Genomic DNA, 24,348 nt, shown 5'->3' on the forward strand with positions numbered 1-24,348 from the left:
GATGACCGTTCCAAAATTACATAAACCTTCAGAAGCCTTCGCCTTCCGCAGTTATAATTTGTGTTCTGCAAACCAGCACAGTCCAGAATGTTGTAGCCTTCTAAACCTTTACTTTAGAAAATTTTACCCAAATAAATTTAAAGGTTTTTATTTTTTTAGTTTTGGCATAGTTGCACTAGGCAATCGTTTTTTTATTATTATTTTTATAATTTGAAGGTATAGCCACAATTCTAGTAGCATTTTAATGGTTATAATATAATAAGCCAATATGCCACTGCTAATGCTTATAAGAGAGATGGTCTAGGCAAACTAATGGAATTTCAGTTTTTTTTTTTAAAAAAACACATATAACTAAAGAAACAGAAAATAAAAAAGGGAAATCAACCCCAGCACTGAATTATGATTACATGGGTAAAAAAGATTTGAAATAAATCAGCTGACTTGGAGAGAAGAGTATGATATAATATCTACATCACATGGTATGATGAAGCAAGGCCTGCATTTCCGGTAGCATGCGTTTTACATCCTGAACTCTATTATTTGTGTTGTTAGTGATATTCATTTTCAGGGCTCTCCATGGCCAACATATGTGCCTCACCTTACGTCGACTCCTCTCTTTGCTCTCTGCTTCTTCTAATTGTTTCGTTAACTCCTCAATCCGATCACGAAGTCCTGCGGCTCTGCTGTCAGCTAGCTGCAGAGACCTCTCTGCAGCTGCCTGGGCAGCCATTGCAGCAGCTGCAAGTTCTTCTTTCAGCTTTAACTTGCCATTGGATATTTCGAGAGCTGCCTTTGTTTTCTCCAACTCTTGCTTCAATATGACAACCTAACCAAACAGCAACGCATTAGGGTCTCAGACTTCTCTTGGACTACATGTTTTCCTTAAGCCAATAGAATCATAAGGGCTGAATAAACATTCACATAATTTGAGCTAAAGTATTTAGATAACACCGCCACCAAAAATCTCTAGGCTTGCTATGTCCTGACCATTTTCGAGATATAACATTCTATGGAACATGCTACTTATTCAAGTAATCTGAATTTTTATCTCAACCGATTCCCATTAGATGTGATGTGATTTTACGAATAAATCTAAGATACCGATTAGTAAAGATTCTCATTCATTCACAGGGCACACGAGCTCAAGAATGGTTCATATTAACAGAAGAAAGTTTGTACCACTTTGTCACGTTCTTCAACTTCCTTTTTTCCAGCTTCCACTTCCAACTCACAAGCTTCCCTCCATCTAGCAACCTCTGCTTCAGTTTCTTTTATTTCCATCAGGAGTTCCTCTGCCTTACAGAGTTTAAAAAAAAATGAGGTTAGGAATGAAAAGAAGACAACACTTTCAAGAGATGTGGAGAGGATATTCATTCCATTATTCAAAATGACAGATACTCACACTTTGAGCTAAAACCCTCTCCCTCTCTTCCAATTCCTTAATGTACAGTGTGTTTTCTTCAAGTTTTTGAGCTTGTTTCTCGGTAAGACTCTGTAGTCGCTCAGTATCTGACCTGGCATAGCAGCAATAATTAATAACCACAATCCATTTGGCCAAAAAAAAAAAAATTGACATAGTTATGAACAGGGGAGCATAGATTCACAATCTTTGCATCTTCCACAACGGCTACATTGATCAAGCTTCTGTCTCTCAGCCATCAAAAGCAAAATATGCAGGAATTACAGTAGCAGCAGTAGACTAATGAAATACCTAGATTCTTCCAAAGATCTTCGTAATTGAGAAATTTCAAGTCTTAAATTCTTCATTATTCTCTCCACTGTTGAGGCCTGTCGAAGACAAGTTACGATGGAAGTAAGACGCTATGCTTTTTGCACATTTATCAATGTATGGTAGAGATGCATATAAAATTCAACCACATTCAGAAGCTTTGCATACCAGCAAGGATTTCCAACTATCGCTACATGCTTCTACAGTTCTAGACTTACAGTGTGCTGCACCTATGGAAGTAGTTATTTTTGAACAATCATGAAGATAAGCATTTAAGCTACAACAAAACCAGTTCTGGGATCTTAAACAACATGAGTTTTAGGTCCAACTGAATGACAAAATTGATGCATCCACATGAAGCAAATCTGTGAACGCAAACAAGAAACGAGCATAATCAAGTTTCAAGATTCAAACAAAGATAAACTGAAAACTGAACATACCAGACTAACAACCTCCTCTTCACACTCACTACTATCCGATTTACTCCCCGTAGTACTAGCTGTAGTAGTACTAGCCCCTGAGCTCTCTAGAGCTTGCTCATTACTTCCACTTCCCATCATAAACCCGAACCCGACTCTCTGCAATCCCCTTTCCGCAATCTGCAGCAATGCCACTCTTTTCTGCTCATTGTTCCCTTTTAACTTGTTCAAACTCTTCTCCACTGCCTCTTTCTCCACCAAAGCAACCCTTAACAAGCTATTGATATCGCGATTCTCCTCCGTTAAACTCACCACGCTGTTCTCCAATTCTCTCTTCTCCTTTTTTCTTCCTTCCGTGTACTCGTTTACTTTCGAGTTAGCTTCACTGGCAAGTTTCAAAACCGTGGTAATTTCTCTCGAAAAAATCGTCATTTCTTCCTCTTCTAATTCCAATTTCTCGCTTTCACTATCAAAATTCTCGATCACTTCCTTTTCATCGTTTAAAATTTCGATGAGTTTGACCAGATTGTCCTTCACCGACCGGATTGAGTCCAAGTTTTTCGCAAACACCTCGTTTCTGACTTTCATTTCGGATTGTAACTGTTCGATTCTTCCTCCGGAAACTTCCAGCTCTTTCTCGAGTTCTAGTTTTGCTTTTGATTCCTCGTCAATCTTTTTCGCGAACTCTTCTTCGTTTTCTTTTAAAGTGACTTCGAATTCCTCGATTTGATGGCGAAGAAAGTCTCGCTCGAGGGACAACTCGTGGACTTTTCCCATTAACTTCGTGCTTTCACTAATTGCTTCGTCTCTTTGGTGCTGGAGGAGACCCAGATTCTCCTCCATGGACGAAGATTTTGATTGGAGAGCATGGTAGGATTCGCGGAGAGATTCCAACTCGGCTAGGAGATCATGATCGGAGTTTAGTGGAATGATTGAAGAATCTAGACCGTTGACTGGGATATCTGATGAGGGATCTGCAATGGTTTCCATGGTCCATAGAGTGTAGGATGATTAGGGATTCTGGCGAGACAGAGGGAAGAAGTATGGAGCGAGGGAGGAGAGTTTTAAAAAGCTACCAGTCAAACGGCCATCGAAGAAAGTCAGGTAGGCAAAGGTGCATATAGAGTTCGGGTTTTGGCGGGGATTCGTTAAAAATATAATATTAATAAAGCTAAGCAATTATTAATAAACTATTGCATTAGAAAAACAATAATAATTGTCAGACGGTTTCCAATCACCCGATAAAAAAAGTATTTATTAGATCAAACATACATGAATTTCATGAAGGAGAATCTCTTATTGAAAATCATAGCGATAACGATCCTTGTTCTTTTTTAATCCATTCAATTAAGAATTGCAAAATAATACATTATTAAACTTTTATTTTTGAATAAAATATTTTTTTTTTAATTTTGATCAAAATTATATAAAAATTTATTAATTTTCGAAATAAACGTTTCATCTCAAAAAAAAAAATTTTCATTAAACATGTAGGTCATCCGTTAATTAACTATTAATATTTTTACAATTTACTACATGATAAGAATAAAAAAATAATTTTATTTTTAATTAATTTTTATAATTATTCTTTATTAATTGAAAAAAAAAACTCCCCATGTGGGAGTATCGTAGCTCCCATGGGGAGCCCTCCCTTGGCAACACTGGCCGGTGCTCCCCTTTCTTGGTGAGTTGGGGAGCACCGATCGGTTCTCTTTGTTTTTTTGTATTGTATTAAAAATATAATAATAATTTTTTAAATTAATAAAAAATATTTTAATTCTTTTATAACTTCTGTTAATAGTATTTGTATTCTTAAAGCGAAATGTTTATTTTAAAAATTAATAAATTTTCGTATAATTTTGATCAAAATTTAAAAAATAAAGATATTTTACTTTTTAATTTTTTATTGATGGCATTATGTTCTTATATATTTAGTTTAATCGTTTGATAGTTGACTAAACAATAAAAATATACATATCAATATTTTGAAAAAAATTTAATTCTAACAAAACTAATCTAGAGTAAATTTTATTCAATCTCAATTTAACTAAGTTATCATATAATATTGGATTTGACTTTCTTATAATTTTTTAAACAAGTTGATTCTAAATTATTTAAAATAGGGAATTTAATATAAATACACAATTTTTAAGTTTTTTTTGACAAATTTCTTTTTTATACTTTGAGGTGAATCAAAAGTATCTTTTCAATTTCATTGTTACTTTCGTCATATGACATGGTATGCATGATGCAATAGATCGAAAAACTAAAATTTATTAGTATATATTTAATGCAACCTGAGTTACGTGTAGTTTTCAAGTTTTCATTAGAAAAAATGATTTGATGTATCAAATGAAATCAAATTGATAGCTCAAACTTTGGTGGGGTCTGGTTTTTTTGGATTTACTTTCTAATTAGCTATAAATTGTATTCAAGAATAAGAGAAAGAGAAATGTATTTTCCAATAAACCTAAGCTAATATGAGTAAATATATCCAAAGAATATTAAATGTAAATAATAAAAAGGGTAAATATATCCAAAGATAGTAACAAACGTGATGGTATAGCATTTTCCACTTTGAAATATTTCATTTCTCGTATTTATTATCATGGGACGAGGAAAAAGTAGGATTTTCTATTAAATGCATAGTAATACCAGTCTCGTTGCGAAAGAGGATTTTCCATAAGGAAAATGGAAAGCAACATAAATGTAAAAAGGACAAACCCAAGGTTCTAAAAAAACTGTTAAAAGCATAAAGATTCAAAGTAAAATCAAAGTGCGAGGAATTTTCCACATTAGTCCATTGAAATAGAAACGTAACGATGCATTTCCATGTAATTATAAAATTAAATAAAAAAATTAGTGAATAAAATGCCATCTGGCTGTCGTTTTTCTTAGAACTTTTCTCTGTTTCACACTTATCCGTTGTCCTTTTATTCCTTCTCTATCATCTCTTTGCTTCCCATTCAAGTTCTTCAGAGTTTTTTAATTTACCGTTTAGAACTCGTCGTTAACTTCAAGCAACTGTCTCTCTCTTTCTTTCTTTTTTTCAAAACGTTAGGTTAGACATATGCCACAAATCTAACGCTGAAAAGCAGAAGTAAAGGCCAACTTTTAAAACTCGGTGACTGACTTACTGACTGACTCACCGAGTCAATTTTTTCCAATTTAAAGGTGGGCTTAATAATAATTTTTTCTGTGGAACAGCAAATTCTGAAATAAAAAAGCAAAAAGGAAGAAGAATCTGTGGATAGATGGGGAGTCTGGTAGAAGAGATTGAAGGGGAGCGAGAATACGATGTTGAGGAGACTATATTTGTTGCGGTGGGGAAGAATGTGGAGAAGAGCAAAACGACGCTTTTTTGGGCGGTTCAGAACTTTCCCGGGAAAAGGATATGCGTGCTTCACGTTCAACAGCCTCCTCATGTACTTGCATTGAGTAAGTTTCTAGAAATTTGTTGAATTTTGATTTTTGGAGTTTGTTAGTGTTTGTTGAAATTCTGTTTGGTCGCTGAGAAAGTTGAAGGAAAAAAAAGAGGAAATTTGGAAGTTGTTTTTGTTGTTTTCTGTTACGCTTTTTTGTTTAATTAAAAAACACGTTAAAGAAAAGAGAGTAATTTGTTTGTTTACTCCTGTTTTATTAGAGCTCATTTGAAAAATGAATAACTTTTTTTTTTAATTTATTTTTTTCAACAATAATTTCGTGAGCTGATCTAGTATAGAATTCGACAATCGAGAAAGAGGAATGAACAAGAATTGGATTTTACTAACACTTTCTGAAAACGGAAAGTAGAATGGCTGGTATTATGTTAAACTTCCTGCAGAAAGTTGTTGGCGTAATGAACAGTGGACTATTATAGAAACTAACAGAGTTTGATTGAAAATGTCCCCCCCAAGAAGAAAAATAATCTTTTTTGGTGCTTTTTGTCTTTATGGAATTGAATCCTGCAAACTAGTAACAATTTGGACAAACAGAGGTGGGAGAGTAAGCTGTTTGTGTTTGGTATTTGATTTAAAAGTCTAGTGGATTTGGTTAATAAAAGAAAGCTTGTGGAGTTATTGATCAGAAATTGTACTTTATACCGCTGTTTGGTGGATGTTCATATTTGATCTATAACGGATAATGATTATCATGCATATATATAGTTTGATTGCAGTGACCATATGGTACAAGTTTTAAAATTATTCTTATCTCTTCAATTTGGTAATATAAACAGCCCAAGGAAAGCTTGCTCGCAATAAATTGAAACAGCATGCAGTTGAGGCATTCCAGAAACTTGAAAGACCAAAAATGCATGAACGCTTAGAGGAATACATGCTTATTCTTGACCATGCAGGGGTATTATCTCTTTTCATTCTTTTTCAAGTTAATTCACTCACTGATGTGACTAAAAATTACACTACCATTGAGTTGTTTTTATTCTGAGGAAGAATCATATCACTTAATATTTGTCTAACAATTTTTCTGTTTAAACCATTTCACTTTTACCTGTTAGCACTCCTTTTGGAGACTGGGTGAATGCTATTAATTTGATGTTCTTATTAGCTAATGACATAATAATGTATAGGTACAGGCAGATACAGTGTGGATAGAGATGGACAGTGTTGAAAAGGGGATTGTAGAAATTATAGTTCGGCACAGTGTCAGATGGCTTGTCATGGGGGCAGCAGCAGATAAATATTATTCAAAGTATGAATCTTTATCACAATCGAATTGCCACTCAATATCATCGGATGCGACTGTTATGCTTAAGGAGATTTGGTTGAAACTCCTATTATACCTAAGTAGTAACATCACAAATGTGTGTTGGTCTTATGAACTCTTGTTTATATAACTTAGCTAGCTGGTTATGGTGGTGTGCTGAGCCTCCAGTTTAAAATCTCCTTTCATTTTTGTTGGTTTGGTACCAAATTTCTGAATTCATTCATTTGTATTTGAGATTGCAGGAAACTACTACAACCAAAGTCCAAGAAAGCAATCTTTGTATGCCAAATGGCGCCAGTTTCTTGTCATATATGGTTTGCTTGCAAGGGTTACCTCATCTTTACAAGGTAATGCCTGACATTATAAGTACTTGTTATGGTTGATTGGTATTCTTATATGTTGGAAGAGACGTGGAGAGCCTCCTTCACTGCATCTGTGGTCCACTGGATAAGCTATGTCAAATTGTCATTCTGGCTTCATTATTAGCATGAGAGATGTACCCTTCTTATTATCTGAACTTTATTTGTCAGCATCAACTACCGCACGGCTAGTTAGCTGTTAGGCATGTGTCTGAGAATAAATTAGGTTGACCATTGGTGTTTGGCTTTTTCTTTAACTACTGGATTAGCATTTTCTGGTCTCTAAGATAGTTGAGTCTTGCACTGAAAACTTTAATGGTTTTTTACTAATTGGACTTAATATGAAACAGAATAGGTGGAAAAGATAGATCTAACATAGAGATTGCAACTTTATCACCACCACTGGATTCACCTGTAAGAACAGTGCAATTGGAGTTCTTGTCATCAGAATCTGTACATAGGGTGAGATCTCTAGGTAAGCTCATTGGCCCAGATCATGATCTCATTTTATTAGGAAGATTCTTGGCTTTTGCTCTCATGTAGAACCTATAAAATATCAAGCAGTTGTTTTCCCCAAGGAATAACTTTGTTGCAGAGCTATGCAGATGTAGAGGAAGATACTGATGTTATAAAAGGAAAATTAAGGCCTGTTTCCTGGTGTTCAGAACATCTAAACCTGTCTAGCAGTGAAGTGGCTGACACTTATGGATCAATCCCTTTGCAGAGAGATGAGGTCAGAGAAGAGCTTTCATTTTTAACTTGTTATCATTTCCATGATGTTTTACAATTTTCTGGTAATGTACAAGATTCTAAGCTGTTCTATCTGTGCCTGTTCAAATTTGCATTTAGAAAATAAAAGAAAAGAAAATCCAAGGGACATGACTTTCACTGTTGAATTTATAAAATTTCAATGAACCAGAGCTTGAATTCCTTTGAGTCAGATTGTGTACAGCAAATAAATTTATTCTCTGCTAGAGAAAAAGACCAATTTTGCTGGTTGGGAATTTTGTTGTATATCTGCTTCATCTTTTTGTTGGCCGTTTTTGTTCAAGTCTGGGAGCTATCATTATTGCACTAAACAGCCTGATTATTTTACTATGGTTTTTTGATTTTCAGGAAGAAGAATATCAAGGACAAGCGAGTAATGTAACTGATCAACTACTAGAACTATCAATTATGGATGATCACAACTTAAAGCAAAACATGTTTGCAGAGACAGTGAAGCAATGGAAGGAGGAAAATGATGCCATGGAGGCAAAATGCAAGGTGAAAAATTACTTTTCCTTTTCCTTTTTTACAGCTAGGTTGACAAGGTTCTAGATTCTGATTTCAGATTGAATGAAGCTTCTTAAACATCGCCTGAAAGTAATAAATTAAGATGAAGTAAATGCTGTTTGCACTACAATCCATTAATTAAACTATATCAGTTGGCCTGTTATTTTCTAGAAAGATGGGGCTCATGCTCAACTTTCATTTTTGGGCATGCTATACTCATCCAACTACGAGAAAAAGTAAAAATAAGGCATAATATCTAAAAAAGCCCCTAAATTATTTAGAAAAATTCAAATAAATCTTTATTCTTTTATTACATTCAATTAAGTCCTTATACTTTTATTTTGAGTCAAATAAACTCTTGTACTTTTATTTTGAGGCAAAAAAAGCTCTTATGACTAATGGTTGATTTAGTTAAAATGCTACTTGTCATTCAATGCTACTTGTCAGTTTGTGCCACATGGCATTGACGTGGCATGGTGATGTGGCATGATGGCACGGCCATGTGGCACAGGGTTGGTCCTAGGGTGAAGCCACCCAAGTAAGGGCTTTAGGCCTCCAATTTGGAGAGGCCTCAATTTTAAAGAAGATTTATAATTTTATAATAATTCTAATATAATTAATTATATTAAAAAATATAAAATAAAAAACAATTCATCAAATTAGTTGTTCTTTTATTTTTTTAATTATATGCCTAATAAATCTAAATTTTTTATTACTTCTTTATTTCTAGAATACTATTAATTCTCAATTATATTTTCTTATTTCTAATAAACTAAGAGTTACATGTATTTAATCATTTTCAATAGCTATTTTTTTTCTCACTTATTTCTCATATTTCCAATCAACACATTTAATGATTTTCAACAGTTATTTTTTTTCTTATATATAAAACTAATTATTTTTTTCAATGTATAATATCTATTTTTGAAATTTTCCTTTCTCATTTATTCTTTCTTCCTTTAACTTAAATTTTTCTCCAAAGTAAACACAAGAAGTCTGTTCTTTTATTATCTTCATAAAGCTGCGAGCCTCATTTGCGATTTGCAATAAACATTCAACAATTAGGTACTATTGTTCTAATCTTTACAGATTTTTTTACTTTAATTTAGATTTATATTATATTGTTATATTATTTTTATTTTATGTGATGGTTGATTTATTTGAATTAAAAATTTTGATTGTTGATTTTATATTAATCATTTAAAAAATATAAGATAATTATAATAGTTAAATATTTTTAGAATAATGTTAACAATTCCAGTAAGTATTGCTTTAGGAGAAAGAAGTTTTTCAAAACTAAAATTAATAAAATTTTATTTAAGATCAATAATGTCTCAAGAAAGATTAAATAGATTGATTATATTATTAATTGAAAAAGAAATATTAGAAGAACTTGATTATAAAAGTTTAATTAAAAGTTTTGCATGTAAAAAAGCTAGAAGAATAAAATTTTAATAATTTTTTTTTAATTTCAATAAAAAAAGCATCATTTGAATATTTCGTTTTAGGCTTTTGAACTTATTGGGTCACCTCTGATGTGGTATTTTCACCCTCCACATTAACGTCATGTGAGTATAAAATGGTAAGTGGTATTTTGATTAATGACAATTAATCAATCATTAGTCATATGAGCTTATTTGATCCAAAATAAAAGTATAAGGGCTTGATTGAACACAATAAAAGAATAATAACTTATTTAAATTTTCTTGAATAGTTCAAAGGCTTTTTTAAACATTATACCAAAAAAACAAAAAGAGTGGGGAGCTTCTTGCTATATTGATTGGTTTCTTTATATTCTTTATTTCTGATGAACGGTTTCTCTATCATGCTTTCCCCTTCCTGATGTTGGTTGAACTTGTTACACCAACCAGCTATTATTATTATAAAAAAATTAGGTTCTAAATTTGACTTTGCCAGTGTTCATCGGATTAGGCTTCTATAGCATATTCGAGTTTGAATAGGTTGTTAGTATGTTTTTCTCTGCTAATTCCCCCAACTCATTTGCCATCATAATTATTATAATGCTGATGATAAAAATTGGGAAGACTGTATTGGTAATTTTATTTAAGTAGAGAAGTTTGTTTGGATACTGCTACTGAATTTGATTTTTCCTCCCCTCAACTATCTGTTCATCATACTTTCTTTCAGGCAAAGGCTTTAGAATGCTTATGCGTGAAGGAGATGAGCCGAAGAAAAGAGATGGAGGAATTGCTTGAAAGAGAAAAGAAAGAAGTACAAAAGATGAAGGATCAGCGTGATGAACTTATGAAAGAACTCCAGGTGGTTAAGGACCAGACGAAAGTACTTGAGAGCCAAATTGCTGATTCCCAATGCACAGTGGAGGAGTTGGACGAGAAGTTCTTCTCAGCTGTGGAACTTTTAATTAGTTTTAAGAAAAAGCGGGATGACATGCAGATAGAGCATGGAAATGCCATAAGAGTATTGAAAGATTTAAGGAAATTGGTAAATGGTGAAAATGCAAGCTTTCCAGGGACACAAATCCTTGAATTTTCTTTCATGGAGATTAATAATGCCACTCGCAACTTTGATCCATCCTGGAAGATTGGAGAAGGAAAATATGGAAGTGTATATAAGGGTCTCCTTCGCCATGTGCATGTTGCTATAAAAATGTTGCCCTCATATGGCTGTCAAAGCCTCTTGGAATTTGAGAATGAGGTAAACTTGATCCAAAGATCTCCACATCTCTACAGTATTGTAATTTTCATTTTCAAGTCTCCAGCTAGAATCATCGACGTAAGATATATATGATGGACTAGAGGCTTACAACTAGGATTATCACAATAGAAAACATGAATGTAAAAGCTTCTTCATGGAGGAATTACTCCTTGGCGTCATTCACTTAAATCAGCAGCATAGAAGTGTGCTTTGCAATGCTACACCTTGACTGATACTATAGAGATATGGTACTACTGATCACTGACTTGCTGCTTCAACACTGAAATATGTTTTGAGTGTATTATTTGAATTTATTTTTATATCAGACTAAAATTGAAGGGTTTCTTTAGTAGCAATCAACTGTTGTATGCTTATCGTATCAGGTGCTAGAAATTTTTTTTTGGATTAAGAAATCTGAGTTGCTCCTTGAAAGTAGTCTGACATATTGATGTGGCATTGCTCATAATATTATATTCTTAAGCTGCCTGTGTCTTTATTTAAAAAAGTTGTTTCCTGAGACAAATTAGATATTTGTTACCTTTTAAAACTATAGAATTTTTCTGATGATGGTTTATTTTCTGATCAATGGGTTTCAGGTAGAGATTTTAAGTCGGGTGCGACATCCAAATCTGATCATGATAATTGGAACTTGCCCAGAATCTAGGTCACTTGTCTTTGAGTACCTCAGAAATGGCAGCCTAGAAGACCGCCTTGCCTGCAAAAATAACACTCCGCCTCTTCCATGGCAAACTCGAACTCGCATTGCTTCTGAGATATGCTCTGCCCTTATCTTCCTTCACTCTAATAAGCCTTGTATTCCCCATGGGAACTTAAAACCCTCTAAAGTCCTTCTTGATGCCAATTTTGTGTCCAAGCTCAGTGATAGTGGCATCTATCGCTTGATCCCACAAGGTGAAAGGACAGATATTTCTGCTTCATCATGTACTAAAGCTAACCCTGAGGTTGCCTCTGTATATATGGATCCGGAGTATCTTGAGAATGGAAAAGTTACTCGAGAATCTGATGTGTACTCATTAGGGATGCTACTCTTACGACTGTTGACTGGGAGACCAGCTTTGGGGCTCTTGAAAGATGTAAAATGTGCAATAGAGACAGAAAACTTTAACATGGTGTTGGACTGGTCAGCTGGAGACTGGCCACTTGCAGAAGCCCAACTCTTGGCTCACTTGGCATTAAGGTGTTGTGAAAAGCTGCCATTGAATCGACTGGACCTTGTGTCAGAAATATGGAGTGTGCTTGGGCCAATGAGTGAGTCATGTATCAACTCAGCATCATGCTTGGGAGCTAAGGAGCGCTGTCGGATCCCTTCTCATTTTGTCTGCCCAATTTTTCAGGTAACAATCAAGCACATTTCTTGCCATACATGTTTGCACTGGACCAGTTAGAGTGCTGACATGCTTTTGTGCTTTTGATTCAGTTGTTGGGAATAACTTTGTTACTTTGTGGTAGAACTTTTGCCTGTGATGTGTGAAGCAACTTCAAAAGGAGTTGTAGTACTAGGAAGCTGTGTTTGATTTAGTGAATCCCTTGTATGACTTGAACATGTGAATCAATATGTTGACATAGCTTTTCCTTTTTAATAATTCTAATGATCATATTTTGTGTTTAGCATGTTTGAAAGAACCTCCCTTCTCACTTATTCTAGCAAATATAGTTTTCTTTTAATCTGCTTCTCACCTCTAAAAAAAATTTTTTGAATGCGATTCTTATTACCATGATGGTAATGTGCAGGAGGTCATGGAAGATCCACTAATAGCAGCAGATGGCTTCACATATGAGGCAGATGCTATTAGAGGATGGTTGGAAAGTGGCCATGACAGATCACCAATGACAAATCTTAAGCTTGAACACTGCAGTCTGGTCCCTAATTATGCTCTTCATCAAGCAATTCAAGAGTGGCAACAACAATGGTGATATATATCTTGTATTCATTTTCTGTACATCTGCCTATATATTTACCATATCAATCCAACCTTCATAACTATTCAACCACCAGAACCGATTAAACTATATGGCATGCTCATCCTCTCATGTACAGCTCAAGGGATTTCAGTGCCGTGCTGAATCAGAAGTTTCATTCTATCCATTCTTTTTACAAATGTTTCAGTTTTGTCCAGGACCGGGATGCTTGTACAGTTTTTGACTCTCATTTAGAGGGAAGTTGACGGATGGACTTGATTGCTCCAATTGAGGTTCAACTCAATTGGAATGTTTTGACGGTCACAGGTGAAACTTCATGTATAAGTAACAGTGGAATGTTGCCCAAGTGATGCAAGGGCTTTTTTTTTTTTTAATTTCTAATAAAAGGATAATAATTTAAGAAATGCTTTGTTTACAATACATTGTTGATTCTGTAACCATTGACTGTTGTTTAAGTTGGTGTCTTTTCTGATCACGAAGACCATCCGAGAATGAAATATATTAGAATGATATCACATAAAGTGATAGCTATTATTATGCAAAAGCTTATTATGATGGAGTTATAAAAACATGATTAAAGAGAATGAATACCTTCGAGATCCTTCATAATTATATTATTATAATGATTAAAAGGGACTTGAATGCTTTTTCAGATATGTAGCTAATTAATTCATGATACTAAGAACCTTTATTATAGAAATATTAAAATGAAAACTTATATATAGATACAGAATCATACAATATTAAAATCTTGTTTGGCACAATGACGCGATTTAGTGGGGAGTTTCTCACCGCAGTCAAGCCACGGTTGCCTTTCAAAATTAACCGGATCGTTAAACGGGGCTTAAAAGAGGTTAAGTCGGTCGCTGAGGGGAAATTTTTTGGATGAATTCAAGGAATATTGCTTGTTTGTCCGAGAAGACTGCAAAGCCCAATAGTCGTGTAGATTTTGGGCCTTCCGTTCGAGAAGGGAAAAAGAATTCGGCTTGGGCATTTACAATTGGCCGTGGGCCATTTGTCAAGCGTGCCATGCACGCCCCTCAACATCACGTTGCGACAAAAATCTCCCACGTCAAAATCACGTACGTGTTCATTTTGTTTTCTGTTTCCTTTTTTTTGTTGTAATTTTCCTGCTGGAGAGGGTTCCGGTTTCGCCTTTATAATTTATATATTTTTTTCTCTTACATTCGCTCCATCGAGCCTCTCGTTTTCTTCCGCAACAATTTTCTCGGCAGATCACTACCTCGCTTTTTCTCGGGGATTTTGCCTCCCGCCAAACACTCCGCAATCCCCCTCCTCCTCGACTCTAAATCCTTGCGATCGCTAAAGATTCTGTCTCACCTTAAACCGATCTCTCTCTCTCTCACTCACTCATTCACTGGTACGTTAACCGATCATTTCACTTACTCTTTCTCATATATTTTTTTATTTTTTTACATTCAATAACATGCCTTGATCGCAGATCACGTGACTCGGTGCCCTAACAACTATTTTTGTTTAATTCGTTTTATTTATTTATTATTTTTTATATGGATTTTAATTGTTGCTCTATGTCGAACTTGTTAAAGAACTGGAACTAGAAAGTCGGACTTTGAATTTGACGTTCTGTGAAGAATGAAAAATGGCCAAAACTAAGTTCAATGGTTATATTTTGGCTCAGTAAAATGAAGTTTTGGAAATACGTTTATTTTTGCTGCTAATGGAAAATGAAGGTTCGAAAAGCTAATTTTTTTGTTTGTATAAATAACGTTAAGAGGACTCTGTTCTTCCGCAATCTTTTATTATCATTGTTATTGAGTTTTGATCTGGTCAATCTTTTTATCTTTTTTTGTAACTAAAATTTACATGTCTGCTACCGGCCTATGGATTTTAATGTTAATATGTAGGTTAACTATTTAGTTGTTCTACAGTGAAATAAACTGCTATAGGATGTTTAGTCGGTTCCATTACCGAATTATTGTTCTAAGTGGTTGGTATTTTAGTTGTAGAAATTTTGCTTGCTGGCATTTGTGGTATAAGTTTTCTGCTCTTTTTTTTGATGGTTAGTGGTGCTTGGTTTCAGATTTGGACATGGGTGTTACAATCAGAGAAGTCCACACAAATTACAACTTGCTCTCTAATGTATTTACAATCTCTGTTTGAATTAGTTTACTCAGGATATTTCTATGTTTGATCTTTGCATTTGGTTGTCATTCCAGAAATAAGAAGCACGGCTGTGAAGTTATTGCATATGGCTCTAGGATAACCACATTTGAGACATAGGACATATATGCCTATTGAGTATTTTTGGATTGAGATAATGATAGAGGACACATTTTAACTTGTATTTTGAAGAGTAGAGGCACATAATGGAATGATGATATTTAGACACATCTCCTTTTCCAGCAGGATTTTGGGCGTANGGGAGGGGAAGGGGGTGTTGGGGGGTTGGGTTGGAAGGTGGCATTATTTTAAGACATTGTTCAGTGTTCCAGATTCAGTAAAATGACCTATATGCGGAATAATATCTGCATTTTTGGATAATGAGTGGTAACTATTATCTGGTTATTTAATTATCATTCTTTCTATGTCATTTTCTGGTTATTAATTAGATTGTGTGGAGTAGCATTCTTCCCTGCATCATTGTCTAGTAGTGCAATTCAGTAATGAGTAAGTCATGTAATGCAAGCTGTTTTCAGGATCTTAATTTCTTCTTTTTCCCCCCTTTTAGTTGCAGTGGCGTCTCTAAGTTAGTGGTTGTGCTCTGATTGTGTGCATAAATGTCAGTTGGAAAACTCAAGGCTGCCAGTGCTGCAGATTTAATGAAATCAGAGGAGCCGAATGATTCTTTGGACACTTTCATCAGACAAGCTATTGGAAAAGAACCCTTCCTTTCCTTGTCAAAGCCTGGGGACACTCCAGTCCAATGGATTCAATTGCTCCATGCCTTAGATCAACAAGGTACTTCAAAATCATTTGATGGTTCAGATTGTTGTTCAGGAATACTATATTCAATGCTATATTATAACTTGATTTTCTTGCCTGTATGTCTGACAGATCTCCCAGGCTGGCCTTTGCTCACTCCTCTGAAGGTGCAGATGCAAAAGTGTGATAAGTGTTCGCGAGAATTTTGTTCACCCATTAACTATCGAAGGCATATTCGTGTGCACCATAGGTTGAAAAAACTTGATAAGGTTTCTTGCTGTCTTGGGAGCATGATCACTCTTATGTTGATATTTTTTGAGAGTTTCTCCTGCAATTTCTTTTTTCTTGTGATGCTTTTTTAAGATCATTGTCTCTTGGCAATTTGAGATTTGCCTTTTCTTGTGACCAGGATGCTCTTTTTGGTTACTTTTAATGTTGCTTTAAATCTCTTAGGATTTCTCTAAAAGATGTTCTTTTACATGTTGTAGGATTCTGCTAAAAATAGGGGTCTATTAGCAGCATTTTGGGACAAGGTATTAATCTCTCTCTCCCCTCCCCCCGCCCTTTTTCCTGTCTTGCTTATTCGTTGTAGGTTATGGTCTTTCTCTTGTCATTTTCATTTATATTATTTACAGCTGTCAGAGGATGAGGCGAAGGAAGTCATATCATTCAAGGACGTGTCATTGGAGGTAATTTTTTTGCTCACCTGCTTAATCCTTGTTATGTCATTTAACAGTTACTTTTGTATTCGATTCAAGTGACATCCAGATCTGCTTTACACATTGTTGATATATAACTTTTTAGTTTTGTAGCTTTATCTTGTATCCAAATGGTTATTTCTCACTTGGACAAACATGCACATATTGTGTAGATTATTGTTTATGTTTGTTGTTGTCTCCCTCCTAAATAATTGCCTCCTCGCTAACTATTCCTTTTAGGAAGTTCCGGGTCCTTCAGTTATAAAATCATTGACAACACTTGTAAAGAGACCAGGGTTTTCTGCTTTGCCACAAGTTTGCTTGAGGGCAGGTTCTGCCCTTCTGGTAAGGGACATATTTTCTGTTCATTAAATGTTCCGTTATAGATCTAAAGCACGCTAATACATTCTTATCCTATGAATGTCATATGTTCTAATTTTTTGCAGGATATTGTCCAAACTAGACCTTCAAGGTTTCCGATATCTTCACAGGAATTATTTAGTATCCTTGATGATGCAAGTGAAAAGACTTTCCTTTGTGGTGCAGCCGTGTCAATGCAAAAATACATTTTTGATGGGGAAGCAGGAAAGATTGGTCTTGAAACCAAAAACTTGGTTTCTAGTACAAGCTTCTTGGTGGAACAGAAATTGGTACCTGTTTTCTTTTCTGTTCTTTCTAGGGTTGGTTTACATAAAATTTTCATGCACACACTTGTGAAATAATTTTGATGGCAAGTATTATGCTAAATCCCTAGCCATTGGGACAAGCAGTAGGATAGTGGGATAGGTCTGCACATGAATTTGTCAACTTTGCATTTTTTACCCTTATGATTTCATGATTAAATAGTCTTTTTTTTTTTTTTTCTTTTTATGTTTAGGTTAAGGCATGGCTTGCAGACAAGGATGCTGAAGCTTTGAGGTGCCAGAAGTTGCTAGTGGAGGAGGAAGAAGCTGCGCAGAAAAGGTGCATATCACTACTTTTCCATGTCTAACAAAGTCATTTTTAAAATTGTCATATTTAACTTGTGCAAAAAGGCTGGACCATTTTCCAATCCTATCCTTCCACTTTTTCTCTAAAAAAGTTCATCTCATGGTGTCAAAACTCATCAGACTAGCATAAGGGAAAGTAATTATCTATAAATTGTCTTTGAGTTATTATGTCTAGGAGGAAAAAGATCAGAAAAGAATCTTGATTTCTCCTCTTCCAGAATTACTAATTTGCTCCCAAAAGATGTAATGCAGAAAATGCTTCCTCCCCAACTGATTCAAAAGAAAAATTAGGGAAAGAAGAAGATGCTAGTATATAATATTTTGTATCTCTTGAAAAGAAATGAATTGTTATAATTTAAAGGCTGAAAAGTGCTTTATGTAAAAAGTAAATTTGCAGAACCATTTTTCCATGTCAACAATCAAAATCTTTACAGAAACATGCATTGCACAAGAAAAATGTTAGCATTTTTTATGCTAGTTCTGGTCTTTTAGTTCCTGGATTCAACTTCATCATGTGATAGGGCTTGACAGTGGTAACAGGTGGGCCTAACTCCTAGTTTAGTTTTGTCGATTAATGTCTTGCATGGGTTCTTTAGAAACAGTTCTTCAACATCTTATATAAGGCAAAATTAAAGAAACTTTTACTAGCTGATTTATTCCCTATTACTCCATTGTAGGCAAGTTGAGCTTCTTGAGAGGAAGAAGCAGAAAAAGCTTAGGCAGAAGGAACAGAAAGCAAAGGACCAAAGACATGGGGAGATGGAAGTAGTTAAGCAGGACATGGATGATTCATTGGGGGTTAACATTCCTGCTGAAACATCCAGCTCTTTAGCTGCTTGTGATTGTGATAGACAAAATCCAGTCACATTGACAGATCAGGTTCTCTTATCTATGGAACGCATTTATTTTTCCAACCCTCAGGAGGATGTAGATTACAAAATGCAGATGGGGTTTAGCAATGGATATTGTGATCCCGGAACTAGTCAGAATATTGAAAGACGAATGGAGCAAGCAGGTGGGCATCGGCATATAGTTGTTGCTAGATGGAAGACTCCACCTAAATCACAGCGAGGGGTGCCTACTGGTCTTCATGCCAGTCAGAATTCTATTGGATTTAAGTTTGGAGGCATAAATAAACATGGAACAAACAGGGAAAGGTTTGCTGCAATGGGTAATGGTAATAAAATGTGGAGCCGAAAGCCTAAAGCAGTAAATGATGGGGAGAGTTTGAAAAGTAGAGCAGAGAAACAAGCAGCAAATCAACTGGATCAAAATAAAAACCATGAGGTTTTAATTGGCTCTATATCAGTCACACTTGGAAATTGTAGCCATCATGAGGGAAATAATCTCACTGAAGCCCATGACAGGTGCCTGGCAGAGTATCAAATACCAAAGAAGAACAATGTTCACGAGAAATCCAGCAAACTTGATCCTGTTCAGGGTGTTACAAACCGATCAACCATTAAGTTTTGGAGGCCAGTGAGCCGACATGAAAGCAAAAGTTCACTGCAAGTCCAAAACGGCATTAGAGAATTTGAAGTGGAAGTGATTGCTGAAAAGGATGGAGACCAGACATCCTCTAATGAAAGCTGTCTAAGGTCATGGGTAACAGACAGTAGCAATGGTGTAGTAAGCATGAATACTTCGACACTTGAGGAAAGTGTGCAACCAGGAAGCTTGCAGTTTGACAGCCATGCTGCCAAGGTCTTTCTTGCCGGAAGTAAGTTAGGGTGTTCGATATAAATGTATTAAATGTATTGCTATAGGTCCATTTTACTTAATTAACATGTGTCCATAAACACTCTGATCTGCTCTGTAGGGTGGAAGGAGGCTATTGCAGGCGAACATTTGACATTGGTTCTCTCCCCGAACCTTGAGCTTCCTGGGTGTTCAGTGGTAGAAATTGATTCATCAGAGAAGTGGATGGTTAGGGCGGGGGCTTTTGAGGCTTCTACTGGCGGGGCTGCCAAAGGCAAGTTCAGAACGAAGCCTGAAAAGGGTGCAAAGATAAGGTACATTCCTAAACAAAGATCTGCCATCTAAGACGAGGAGATATATGGGAATATTTATTGTTGAGATTGCACAGTTTAGCGAATCATCATTATATTGTTAGCCAGAGGTTCCAGTTTTACCAGTGGTCTTCTGTCGAAAAATTGAAGAAAGGTTTTGCCGGAAAATGTTTTATAATTCCGTCCTTTTTTCTTAAGGTGGTATAGAAGTTTGACTAGTCTTATGATTTTTCTGTTCAAATTTTTTTTGGCTTAATTGTCTAAATTTTTGCAGTAATAAATTGGGGTTTTAGCTATTGCAAAGGCCTTTTTTTTTTTGGGGTCAAAGTGGAAGTTCATCTTTTTTTTTCTTCTACTGCTGTCCTGTTAAGACATTTTAGAATGATTTTTTTTCCCGGCTAATTGCGCAAATTAGAATTAAACTTTTATCTATTTGAGGATCAATCTTATTATTTATTCAATTTAGAATGATAAATTTCAAGATTTGCTTATGTGAAAAAAAAAATAGTCACAGAATTTGATGATTGACGTTAGTATTATTAACAGTTGTAACATGGTAAAATAATATACCTGCAACATGTCCATTTGGAAGAGAATTTGTAATTTAGATTTTTTTTATTTCATTTTCTATATTCTCTCCTTAATTTTCGTTTTTCTTTTCTCTCTCCCCCTCCCCGCCCTTCCTTCCACTGCTACAATTCGCCCGCGTAATGCGCCAACGGCAAGTTTTGGGCCTGAGAGATAGCCTCTGAGTAAGAATGAACAAAATCAAGAACAAAACAAATAACAAATAAATAATTTGCATTGCAGCGGAAGAGTGCAAATCATGTAATTGAAACCTATATTAGTTTAGAAGCAAAATAAAGTATAATTTAACAATTGTCTTGATAAAGAATGAATATATATACGTATATATATCAAATAATAAATAAGCACGTGCCAAATATCTTAAGTTCTCTTATAAATTTGAGAACTTCTGTTGTTAGTGTATAAAATAATAATATTTTATATGTATTTTTCATTTGGTTTTGCTAATTATTAATAATTTTATTTAATCGTAAATAAGTCACAGTTTGTAGTCTTGAATATTAGATTGAGGATAATTCTTTTGAATTAATCAAATCACATTTCTCGTTTTTTCTTTGGGTTTGGCTGCAAAACATTTAATTATTTTTTCAAAACATAAAATTTATTGATTATGATTCTCATGCACAATTATTGTTTTTTAAGTATTAATCCGTTAGGTTAAATAGAAGAAGGCTTTTAAATAAAATTTGCCGTGGCAATCCCTGGTAAACGACTGGGTGCGTGGTATGTTTGCGCTCCAGCTTGCCATGCAGCACGACACCTGCCACGGCTGTTAAGCATAGTACATTATACAAAGTACGAACACCAACCCAAATCCAAAGGCGAGGAACCTGCTCCCACATTTGACGATTGAGTATCACCATCAAACCAGGATATATATACCAGACACAAACCCCTCTTTACTTTATCTCTCCACCTTAAACTCCTCTCCAACTGCCACGTCTCCACCCTCACCACCTTAAGCCCAATCCTATCTCCCTCCCTCTGGCCTATACGGAATTGAGATTTCCCCTTTGACTTACCCCCTAGGCATCTACTTTTCCTTCGTCCCCCATTTCTCTTAGCAAATTTCCACCTTAAATTTCTCTCGTTCTATTCTGGACTGGAAATTTTAACCTTTTCTCTTGCCTTGGTTGCTAGAAATAGCCAGTTCAATTTTTTTTTGTTCACAAGTGAGAAAACCAGCGAAACTCAGAAACAAATAGAGGATGTCAGGAGGGGTTGGTCCAACCTGCAGTGACATTAGCCTGCCAAATGAAGAAGTACAAGGCCATGAAAGCTCCCGCTCAGATCCTCTCAAAACCGTCCCAAGCCCCGCCCATCCATCGAGGACCCGGTTTCTTACCCTTCGACAACTCAATTGTCTTGCTGTTATGATCATCACCGCTGCAAGCGCCATGGTGAGCCCTGGAGACATCGCTTTTGTGTTCTTTTCTGTCATCTACATGTACTTGCTTTTAAAAGTTGCCTTCCCTCGGAAAATTCCTCCAAAAGATTCTTTGGTATTTGATCCAAGTAACAAGATTCTTCGCTTGTATGTAACCGTCGGTGCTATTGTTGGGCTCTATCTCCCCGTAGCTTATATCTTTGAAGGGGTTCTTGAGGGTGATAAAGCAGGGATAAAGGCAGCAGCACCGCATGTTTTTCTTCTGGCTAGTCAAGTTTTCATGGAAGGAGTGGCCTTCTCGGCCAGGTTTTCAATTCCAGTTCGCGTTTTTGTTCCGGTGTTTTACAATTCGAGGAGGATTTTCACCCTTGTAGACTGGCTAAGGACTGAGTTTTCAAAGCTGGACAACGAATATGCAGGATCTGCTAGGAGGCTCTACGTTGGAAGAGTCCTTGCTGTGGCTAATATGGCGTTTTGGTGCTTCAATCTCTTTGGGTTCTTGTTGCCTGTTTATCTACCCAAAGCTTTTAAGATGTATTACACTCAATCTAAGGTAAAAGATTGAACAGATCTTAGGGTTTTTTTTTTTCCCTTTCCAGTTTCCCACTTTACTCTTAGCTTAGCACATAAGGTTTCCCTTTCTTCCCTTCCGACTACGTTAACGTGGTTTTAGTTTGTATAAATTTGGTCTCATGATTGAGGTTTCTCACAATATTTGTTTTCTTCATGCTGTGTTTTTACCAACTGCTTCTTGCTTAAATTGTGGAACGGGTTTAGATGAATCAGTACCTTAGATTTACAGATCAATGGCAGGCAGATTGGTAGATATACTAATTCCGTAATTCGCCATTCAATCCAAAGATTTTCCCAAAAAAATAAAAATAAAGTCAGGCTTTTAACACTACTATTAGATCGGACCAAGATAAAACCCAAACAGTTCAAGTTATGATCAGTACTTCTGCAGTTGATCATATAGTGACCGTCTTTGATTACAAAATCTGGTGTCAGGATTATGGCTTCCCCCCTTCCTTTTTCAGGAGCATTTTCGAAACTTAAATCTAGAACATCTAGTAAAGCTCACTCAAGAAGGAACTTGCATCAAGCACTGCTTTATGTTATTCAGTGATTTTTACTTTACGATAAGATACATGCATTCGTGCAACAAAAGGGGTTCTTTCTCACAAAGACTTTCCTTCCCCTTCCAATATACAATAAGAAGACGGCGCGGCGCATTCGATGTATATATATGTAATCGCTATGGAGCCTTCCTTTGAAATGAATAAAGGACGGAAGGAGCTCTGTCCCAACCAAGGGCAAGCACCTACTCCCTAAATTGGAACAGCGCGAACACCTTTTTACTAGCTAATATAATCAAATTGCATTGCAATGCATCTGGCTAGGAGGAAGAGGACCCGTCTTTGTTGAAAGTGCTCCGTCAGCCCATCCAAGAAAACAAAACTATCTATTTACCCATTGCAGTGATACTACAGACAAGACCTTCTTAAGAGACCAACTACTGTACTAACATGCTAAAAGCAGCTCAGGTAAGCCATAAAGTAAGGAACTAGCCACTATCAAATCAAGAAACGTCTCCGAGGAGAAGTCGTAAACGCTAATGAATGGAGAAGATCACACCAAAACAGAGCCACAGCTCTGAGTTTGACTGCGCTCACGGGTATGCCAATAACAGCAGTTCTGTTAAATTTTCATACAGAAGCTTTTTCTGTAAAAACCGAGTATTTAATAATTTAATAGTTGTCTACTTCTAATTCATACTAAGTGAGTTCTAGTTCCGTGACTTATCAAAATGTGCAAGGGTTGGTACCCTTTTATGTGTTATGTGCAACCTTTATGAACAATAAATATATGTTTTAATTATGTAATTAAACAGGGTTCCCCCTTTCTATGGGGGAAAGGGTATCTGTCATAGATGATGGACCGGATTTCGTAGGCGAGACTTTGATAAAGACGTATGAGAAAGGGAGGTTCGAGAGAGGCTTATTGCACGATCCACCAAACTCAACTAAGCAAATAAGTGCTGCTTAAAAGAGTGGGAGGCCAGCCCCTGCCCACCAATGCAGGGTTTAGGGTAGGGTTGGCGAACAGCAGAAATGAGTTCATGCCACGACGATTTATATGGAAGGGAAGCTTTGTTGATGCATTCCTGTTGAGAATGAAGAAGAGAGATCTTCCTTTGAACAGGAAAATTTTAATGGATAAACTTCTGTTCATTGTCAGATCACTTAAGGAAAAGTTGGTTAACAATTTTCAGAGTTCGGTTTTACATGGAAACGAAGATTTTTGAGAACAATATTGACCCGGAGAGAAAAAGGAAGAAAAAGACAAGTCTAAGCGCATATGGCACGAAAAGTGGTAAAATTTGATCTGAATTGTAATTCAGATTCAAGTCTATTTAGTGAAGTTGACCGCGAAAGTCACCGAATGGGTCAATCTTTTCCATCAATTTGTCCTATACTTAAAATAAAAAAGCGTGGGCGGACGTAGCAGATGTTCGGACACCTCGAAAGGAAGCCTTCTTCGCCTTCCACCCAAGCTACGGAGGAGAAGCCCAAAGCCAATCCCAAGGAACAATGAAGTTTCATTGGGTTTTTCAGTATATAAGTGGGTAGTCCGCATCTTCATAAACATGTCTATTACACCGAATCTCTC

General features: G+C 35.8%; 4 protein-coding genes across 6 annotated transcripts; 3 read left to right on the forward strand and 1 right to left on the reverse strand.

The window, feature by feature from the left end:
• LOC18605588 (uncharacterized protein At3g49055) lies at positions 368 to 3,250 on the reverse strand. Its single transcript, XM_007038669.2, has 5 exons — positions 2,170 to 3,250; positions 1,712 to 1,788; positions 1,403 to 1,514; positions 1,180 to 1,296; positions 368 to 826 (listed from the first exon to the last, which is right to left on the reverse strand). The coding sequence occupies exons 1-5, from the start codon at positions 3,136 to 3,138 to the stop codon at positions 473 to 475; spliced, it is 1,629 nt and encodes a 542-aa protein (XP_007038731.2). The 5' UTR covers positions 3,139 to 3,250; the 3' UTR covers positions 368 to 472.
• On the forward strand, positions 5,028 to 13,521 carry LOC18605589 (U-box domain-containing protein 32). 2 transcript variants are annotated; one of them, XM_007038670.2, is made up of 10 exons: positions 5,028 to 5,586; positions 6,365 to 6,486; positions 6,716 to 6,837; positions 7,095 to 7,199; positions 7,562 to 7,686; positions 7,817 to 7,944; positions 8,328 to 8,477; positions 10,635 to 11,162; positions 11,759 to 12,517; positions 12,915 to 13,521. In XM_007038670.2, exons 1-10 carry the CDS (start codon positions 5,403 to 5,405, stop codon positions 13,095 to 13,097), a joined length of 2,406 nt encoding a protein of 801 aa, XP_007038732.2. In that variant the 5' UTR covers positions 5,028 to 5,402; the 3' UTR covers positions 13,098 to 13,521. The 2 variants fall into 2 exon arrangements, with proteins under 2 accessions (XP_007038732.2, XP_007038733.2); XM_007038671.2 differs by having other exon boundaries at positions 6,722 to 6,837.
• On the forward strand, positions 14,258 to 20,105 carry LOC18605590. Of its 2 annotated transcripts, XM_018117424.1 has the most exons (11): positions 14,258 to 14,484; positions 15,166 to 15,224; positions 15,814 to 16,043; positions 16,140 to 16,276; positions 16,496 to 16,540; positions 16,643 to 16,696; positions 16,946 to 17,050; positions 17,152 to 17,355; positions 17,583 to 17,668; positions 18,372 to 19,414; positions 19,514 to 20,105. In XM_018117424.1, the coding sequence occupies exons 3-11, from the start codon at positions 15,863 to 15,865 to the stop codon at positions 19,735 to 19,737; spliced, it is 2,079 nt and encodes a 692-aa protein (XP_017972913.1). In that variant the 5' UTR covers positions 14,258 to 14,484; positions 15,166 to 15,224; positions 15,814 to 15,862; the 3' UTR covers positions 19,738 to 20,105. The 2 variants fall into 2 exon arrangements, with proteins under 2 accessions (XP_017972913.1, XP_017972912.1); XM_018117423.1 differs by lacking the exon at positions 15,166 to 15,224.
• Positions 21,198 to 22,405, forward strand: LOC18605591. Its single transcript, XM_018117557.1, has one exon. It carries the CDS (start codon positions 21,500 to 21,502, stop codon positions 22,241 to 22,243), a length of 744 nt encoding a protein of 247 aa, XP_017973046.1. The 5' UTR covers positions 21,198 to 21,499; the 3' UTR covers positions 22,244 to 22,405.

The sequence above is a fragment of the Theobroma cacao genome, chromosome 3, assembly GCF_000208745.1.
Source record: "Theobroma cacao cultivar B97-61/B2 chromosome 3, Criollo_cocoa_genome_V2, whole genome shotgun sequence".
NCBI classification, from domain to species: Eukaryota; Viridiplantae; Streptophyta; class Magnoliopsida; order Malvales; family Malvaceae; genus Theobroma; species Theobroma cacao.

Excerpts from the sequence above, each read along its gene's own strand:
- LOC18605588 (XM_007038669.2), bottom strand. The coding sequence starts at position 3,138 with ATGGAAACCATTGCAGATCCCTCATCAGATATCCCAGTCAACGGTCTA. Across the intron at positions 1,789-2,169 it reads AAGAGGAGGTTGTTAGTCTG|GCCTCAACAGTGGAGAGAAT; the intron begins GTATGTTCAGTT and ends TGTCTTCGACAG. Across the intron at positions 1,297-1,402 it reads AGAGGGTTTTAGCTCAAAGT|GCAGAGGAACTCCTGATGGA; the intron begins GTGAGTATCTGT and ends AAACTCTGTAAG.
- LOC18605589 (XM_007038670.2), top strand. The coding sequence starts at position 5,403 with ATGGGGAGTCTGGTAGAAGAGATTGAAGGGGAGCGAGAATACGATGTT. Across the intron at positions 6,487-6,715 it reads TTATTCTTGACCATGCAGGG|GTACAGGCAGATACAGTGTG; the intron begins GTATTATCTCTT and ends AATAATGTATAG. Across the intron at positions 11,163-11,758 it reads TCTTGGAATTTGAGAATGAG|GTAGAGATTTTAAGTCGGGT; the intron begins GTAAACTTGATC and ends AATGGGTTTCAG.
- LOC18605590 (XM_018117424.1), top strand. The coding sequence starts at position 15,863 with ATGTCAGTTGGAAAACTCAAGGCTGCCAGTGCTGCAGATTTAATGAAA. Across the intron at positions 16,044-16,139 it reads CCATGCCTTAGATCAACAAG|ATCTCCCAGGCTGGCCTTTG; the intron begins GTACTTCAAAAT and ends TATGTCTGACAG. Across the intron at positions 16,697-16,945 it reads TCAAGGACGTGTCATTGGAG|GAAGTTCCGGGTCCTTCAGT; the intron begins GTAATTTTTTTG and ends TATTCCTTTTAG.
- LOC18605591 (XM_018117557.1), top strand. The coding sequence starts at position 21,500 with ATGTCAGGAGGGGTTGGTCCAACCTGCAGTGACATTAGCCTGCCAAAT.